Source organism: Pungitius pungitius, chromosome 6, assembly GCF_949316345.1.
Source record: "Pungitius pungitius chromosome 6, fPunPun2.1, whole genome shotgun sequence".
In the NCBI taxonomy this organism is placed as follows: Eukaryota; Metazoa; Chordata; class Actinopteri; order Perciformes; family Gasterosteidae; genus Pungitius; species Pungitius pungitius.
The window spans coordinates 275,252-282,586 of NC_084905.1; the positions used below are offsets into that span (position 1 = coordinate 275,252).

The 7,335-nt window shown below is 46.3% G+C and overlaps 1 protein-coding gene across 1 annotated transcript; it reads left to right on the forward strand.

Annotated features, from left to right (window-relative positions):
* The first annotated feature begins 4,318 nt into the window (after positions 1 to 4,318).
* On the forward strand, positions 4,319 to 6,962 carry LOC119195750 (F-box/LRR-repeat protein 14-like). The gene has a single exon (XM_037450959.2). It carries the CDS (start codon positions 4,987 to 4,989, stop codon positions 6,196 to 6,198), a length of 1,212 nt encoding a protein of 403 aa, XP_037306856.1. The 5' UTR covers positions 4,319 to 4,986; the 3' UTR covers positions 6,199 to 6,962.
* The last annotated feature ends 373 nt before the right edge of the window (positions 6,963 to 7,335 follow it).

Genomic DNA, 7,335 nt, shown 5'->3' on the forward strand with positions numbered 1-7,335 from the left:
TGTACAACACAGGAGGAAACTGTAGAAGAGAAGGAAAATAGAAGTCACGATGTAAGGGGGGGGGTGAGAGAAACAACAAAGCCCTGGAGATGAGAGGCGTCTACAAAACAATAGAAACAAAATGATGCTCTGCGGTGTGCAGAAATAGAGCAAAGATTGAAAACCTGCCAAGATAAAGACAAAGCCCGCTTCTGAACTGTCACTTCACCGCGATGCTGTCACAAACCAAATGGCAATCTTGACAGGTTTCAGCTGCTTTGAAAGAGGCAGAATCATATTTTATTCACAAACGCATATTTTATGGCTTTTATAGCAAAGATCGTAACCTGTTGTTAAGCACAGCATTCTTCAATCCCGTGATAAATTATTGACATCCACATAATGTACAATGGGATGCAGGAGGTGGGGAGTGGGACATGCAGAGGGTGAAAGAAAAAGGAGAAGAATACAAGGGGTGAAAGCTGCAGGGGGGGGAAATGCCGCGAGAAGTGAAATCTCTCGACGGCGTGCTGTGTTTTTACATAAATCCATGAAATACACCACACAGTCTTCAGTCTGACCATTACAGGGCGAGGCCATCAATCTGCTGCTGTTATCTCTTCTTCCATCCGCTCATCCTTCCAGAGCGTTACAGCTCGCATCAATAACGTGAGATAACGGCCCGGTCTTCAGACTTCAAGCACAGCGTTAAATCACATCAGCCCCGAGGGGGGGGGGGGGGAATTAAGAGAGAGAGGGAGGAGGAGAGGGGGGGAAAGCTTAGCCCTTAAAAGGCTCCAACTACTACGACAACATACAAATACATGCAAGTGAAGGAGCACTGGGGGGGGGGGGGGGGGAAATACAAGAAAGCATTAATTTATGCAGCATGAAAAAACAGGGCTTTATGTTGTAACTGAGAGTTCACACAGTGAGCAACACGCTGCAGGAGGAGAGAACATGATGCGTTGTGTCTATTTGCATACGTGTCACTGCAGGTCTGTATGACAGCAGCACACAACATGACACATGACTTCATGGAGCACTGGGAGCACTGGGAGCACTGGGAGCCAGTGATCCGCGACACACTGGAAAACTCCAGCTGTCCGTGTTTTAAAGATAATTCAGTCTGACAATGAATTGGGTTGTTTTGGGGGGGTGGGGGGGTCATTTTGCTGGTCGAGAGGGGAAATTTTCTCATCACGTTATCAGCAGAGATTTGGACACACAACAAAAAGACTTCCTGAAACAACTTTGACCCCCGACCCGCCATAGTTCTGTCCACAGACAATGGACCCACGCAGACATGGGATTTTTGACACAGCGGTTTTGGTCTGTGGCCCCCAAATCCCAAATATCAGAACTAAGTTATTTTGTGTCTTGCTGAAGTCTGTTTTTGTAGTAATTATCGTTAGACGTCCATTAGTATATTCAGGAGGATCAAAACTAAGGGATCAGATCCAAGAACCAAGAATATCCCCATAAACACACACAGTCAAAGCACAAAGAGATCATTTACCACATCAACCATTAGGTCTTCCAATCCCTCGCATCTTTAATTCGCCCATCCTCAAACTTTTGTGCTTCATCTTCATGTTCAAACACACATCCACTCATCACTTCTCATTCGTCTCATTCGTGTCTTCCCTCCCTTCTTCCTCCACCTCCATCGACACAGCGATTTAGTGACACTCGTCTTTTCCTGCCGACAGAAGGAGCACGACAAAGACACGCGGCATCACGTCAGAGGGACTGCACGGCGTGATAGAGCGTGGACTTTCGTTTGTGCTCTGCAGGAAACGCGTGTGACGTCCCCTGAGCTTGAGGTCAGAGGTCAGCTGGTTTTACAGCTCTCCTTCTCTCTGTGCTGCCGGGTTCAAACATCCTCCACAAACAGCTGCTTTCCATACGGTCCACGTGCTCCGGGGTATGGATCAGAACAGCTAAGGAGATTTAGAGGGATTACTCCGCTCTGCCCAAACACACACACTCGCATGGGCACAGACAGCAGGTACACACTCCATGCAGAGAGAAAAGCTTACGGACTGACACGTTCCTGCGTTAGGATTCAATAAAGATATCTTGTCCGTCCTGACCTTTGTCCTGGACTGGGCACCTGCCGACCTGGCTCACAGAAGAGGTCGGGGGTCACCAGGGACCTCCCAGTCGCACAGCCAGATGGAGCCCTTTCAGCAGCAGGGACGACACCTGTTAAACACACACTGAGACTGTTTCCTGCAAGAGACAGCTTCTCCTTAGTGGATTGAAAAGGGTTCTAGTCCTGTGAATCACAATCATACTGACTCACAGTTATATGGAGACGCAACACACACACACACACACACACACACTACGCTCTGTTTGACATGTCTTGTGAGTTCAGTCTGTCACAGAATGTGCACCATGTGAATGATGACCGGTCACACCTCACTAACTCTAAACACAATGACAGGAGGTCACAGTCACACACAGTAGGAACTGGCTCTACACTCTGTGTGTGTGTGTGTGTGTGTGTGTGTGTGTGTGTGTGTGTCTGGTTCCGTCTGTTAAACTGTGCACATGTCAACCACGATGACAATATGTGACTCACCAGTTTCTATTGTTCGGCAACATATATCTGCAACCAAAGATTTCCTTTATTATTTAGCACAACACGTTTTAGATTATTAATGTTTGAGTGAAAAAATATCAAATTGAGACGTTTAATGTTAAATGTCAAATATATAGTAAATAAGTAATAAAATAGATATTACTTTTGGGGCATAATCTAAGACAACGGCTGCAGGTCTGCAGATTACTGGGTTGTGTGTGTGTGTGTGTGTGTGTGTGTGTGTGTGTGTGTGTGTGTGTGTGTGTGTGTGTGTGTGTGTGTGTGTGTGTGTGTGTGTGTGTGTGCGTGTGTGTGTGTGTGTGTGCGTGTGTGGTGAGCTGTCACAGGAGATCTGGGGAGAGTGGGCTAATTGGAGTTAATTCACCATCTGTCGGTGTGAGGCAGCAGACAGGGTCATTAGCAGAGACAAGTCCAGCCACAGGGGAGGCCGAGAGGGGAATCACCATCGCTCACTTGTCTTTAGTTTGCTTTTTCCTCCCTGTATTCCAAACCGTCTCCGGTCCCCATCACCACGTCTCTGTGTCTGTTTGATCATCCATCATCACATATTTTTCAGATCCTGTTGTCTGATTATGCAAAGGGACGATTTAAGAACGTATTTTGTATTCTTTGTATGCAAAAGATTGTTTGAAGTGGAGATGATCTAAAACTGGATGTGGAGTGATCTTCTCTCTCTTTTGATGACTTTCTTGTTAGATCTTTGCTGCCCTCTGCTGGCCGGAGATCAGAGATGAGACACAAAAAATAAAAAATGAATGTCTGGTGTACTGCACAGTTCCTGAAGGTTGTCACAAGTCTTATTCCATTAAAGAGAGATCGATGGTGCCATCATTACTTGCATTTTGAGTCAAACACATAAAAATCATTGAGCGTAACAAATATAAGGTTAATTCATGATGGCAAAACAACTTCATGTTTATTGACCTTCAGGCTACTTGTAGCATCTATGTGATATTTATTTGTTTTTGTGACGTGGTATCACTCCTCGTCTTCTATGCAAGTCCTGTAACTCTCACTATTGACTTTTATGTTTTGTTTTTTAATTATATTTATGAGTTGGTGAAAGGGAACAAAAAAACAGAAGAGGAATTTGGTCAGAAATAAGAGAGAAAAGTAGAACAGTTCCATGTATAATACATTATATATATATAGCTAAATGGATGCAGATGGGTAGTTGGGAAAATGTGTGTTAGCATTAGGGTATGACTAAAAGTGACTAAAACTAACATTAACTAAACTAACATGTTTATCTAAAGACTAAATCAAAAATAGCTGCTAAAATGAACACTGATGGACACATGCATATAATATTACATTACATGTCATTTATCCAAAGCGACTTACAATACGTGCATTTCCACATAGATACAAACTCAGAAGTAACAAGAAAGTACAATTTACACAATTGTCACAAATATACACAAACACACGCATCACACCTTAAGTGCAGAAGAAGGATCCCAGAAAAGGGTTCAGATCAATGTGCTGATGTGGTGGTTTCTTTTCTTTTCTGTGTGCATATAATCAAGCAGTGTCAGCATTCATTATGTCTGTGTGATCTTTTATTTTTTAAATGCATCACCTTGTTTTTCCCCAAACGTTCATTGAAATGTCTTTTCAGTCCCTTAAAAAACAACCCACAAACAAGCGGGTTCGTGTTGGTATTCGCTGTTTGACCAACGCCGTGCGGCTCATTGTCCGATCTGAACGCGGCCATTAAACGTGGCTGAAGCCGCGGCTCGGAGCCCGTAGCGGCGTGTTGCTCCACTAGGAGCCGCTGAACTCGCCATAACCCGAAAGTGCAGCTTTATTCGTGTGTGGCGCTCGGGACGCTCGGACGCGGCTGGGAAAGCCTCAGAAGGTGAAGGCGCCTGCCTCGTAGCTCGGTGCGAGCTGACGGCTTTGCGGGGGGAACTTTCCGCCCAACGAAAAGTGATCGGCGGCGCTTGGCGACGGGTTGCGGGGACCGAGACGGAGCTTCGGGCGGCTTGGACGGGGATGTTGTTCGTCTTTTCACAAGTTTAGGCGGCGAGCGCGACGCCGACTGAGGGCTAGCTAGCGTTAGCATAGCCCGCTAGGTAAATATCACGCCTGCCTCTCGGAGTTTCCCGCATCTGCGGCCACTTGTCAATACGATAACTGTGCCGTGGGAGGATATCGCGTGGCACTGTTTTATTGATCACAATACTATGCTTCGCCCCGACGAGATGGGTGGTTTTTTGATACGGCGCACTCGGAGCTAGCTGGCTAATGTTAGCATGATCGAATGCTAGCTGCCATTAGCTAACGACGCCGAGCCAGCCAGCAACTTCGGCAGGAGAGTTTCGGCGAGCTAACAACGACCGTATTGTCGCTCCCGATCCACCGCTGCGACTGAAAGCAGTCAGCCCGCAGCCATGTTTGAAATGGAGACGCATATATCGTGCCTTTTCCCGGAGATCCTGGCCATTATTTTCAGTTATCTGGACGTAAAAGACAAAGGAAGAGTAGCGCAAGTGTGCGCGGCCTGGAGGGACGCGTCCTACCACAAGTCCGTGTGGAGGGGGGTGGAAGCAAAGCTCCACCTGCGGCGAGCTAACCCCTCGCTGTTCCCCAGCCTGCAGACCAGGGGCATCAAAAAAGTTCAGATTCTCAGCCTGAGGCGAAGTCTGAGCTACGTGATTCAAGGGATGCCGCACATCGAAAGCCTTAACCTGTGCGGATGCTTCAACCTCACGGACAACGGACTCGGTCACGCCTTTGTGCAGGACATCCCGTCCCTGCGGGTGCTGAACCTCAGCCTTTGTAAACAGATCACCGACTCCAGCCTGGGCAGGATTGCCCAGTACCTCAAAAACCTGGAGGTGCTGGAACTCGGGGGCTGCAGCAACATCACCAACACCGGCCTGTTGCTCGTTGCCTGGGGCTTGCACAGACTCCAGAGCCTTAACCTGCGCAGCTGCAGGCATGTGTCCGACGTGGGCATCGGTCACCTGTCCGGCATGACCCGCAGCGCGGCGGAGGGCTGCCTGTCCCTGGAGAAGTTAACTCTGCAGGACTGCCAGAAGCTCACCGACCTTTCTCTGAAACACGTCTCCAAGGGCCTGAACAAGCTCAAAGTGCTCAACCTCAGCTTCTGCGGAGGGATATCGGATGCAGGGATGATCCACCTGTCGCACATGACGCACCTGTGCAGCCTGAACCTGCGGTCGTGTGATAACATCAGTGACACTGGGATAATGCATCTGGCCATGGGCTCCCTGCGGCTCTCTGGACTCGACGTCTCCTTCTGTGACAAGATTGGAGACCAGAGTCTGGCTTACATCGCCCAGGGGTTGTATCAGCTCAAGTCCCTCTCGCTGTGCTCCTGCCACATCAGCGACGACGGCATTAACAGGATGGTACGCCAGATGCACGAACTCAAGACTCTCAACATCGGACAGTGCGTGAGGATCACAGACAAAGGGTTGGAGTTGATAGCGGACCACCTGACCCAGCTGACGGGGATCGATCTGTACGGTTGTACAAAGATCACCAAGAGGGGTCTGGAGAGGATAACGCAGCTCCCGTGCCTTAAAGTGTTGAACCTGGGACTGTGGCAGATGACTGAGAGTGAGAGAGTGAGGTGAAGGTTGTGTGTGTGTGTGTGTGTCACGCTCAGTCGTGTACTTGTCTGTGTCCACTCTTAATTTTACCTTCTATACTGTGACTAAACGCGAGGAGGGGGACTCCGCATGGATCACTGGAATATTGTTCACTTCTCTGCAATACTCTACTCTTGGTTTCCGTCTGATGTGCATTGTTTTTAAGCCTGTGTACACTTCTTACTCTCTAGCTACCTCACCCATTAAACACAGGAGTGCCTACTATCGCTGAATACTAAATAACTGCATATTTTTGTGACTCACATACCAATGAAGATTTAGATATTTAAAAAAAATCTCATTGCAGAATAATAGTTAGGCATTTTAACTCTTTAAGTCACATTTTTGATAGAAAGTTTTTTTTGGCTCGTGCATCTTTTTACTTGTGTAACCGAAATTCTTTTTTTTTTTGTATTGAGTGAAAAAATTGTACTTCAAATTGAAGTGGGTGGATCACTTGCGTCGTTCTTCGTTGTATAGTTGGCTGTGTTTCATATTCCTGAGGAAATAAGTATGATGCTCCAGTATGCTACTCTGTCAAAAAGGTTCATCCACACAACTACAGTAAGGTGTAGTGATTGACAGCTGCCAAGGCTATATGCAATACCTTTGAAACTGTTTTATCAGCGGCCTGCCTCCTGAGGAGCTTCCAACGATAGCGCCAGAGTATTTGTTTTAAAAAAGCAGTAATTTAAGATTGTTTTATATTCATACAGTAGTGATATTTATGAATAAAGATGGCAAATATGTTTCAGTTTTGTGTTTACTTGTAAAACTTCTAATGGCATTACAAACTTTTATTTCATTTGTAATTACCATGTTTGATCTGTGGTTCGTGCAGTTTAGGAAACCAATTGCGAATATTATCTCTTGTAATGGTGTACTTCTTATAAGATCACCATTACTTCAAATCTAGAATGAATTATGTGATTTAAACATTATCTCAATGATTTGGCAGCAAATATCAAATCAACCTGCTGCAGCTAAACCACATGCATCAAGAAATCATGATGTAACGTTTTTACAACTCAAGAACTTCAACCGGAGCAGTTTCCCAGAAGTTGGATAAAAAGCCACTGCTCAACTACACTTGATCTCGAGGTCCATGTTTATGATCTAAAT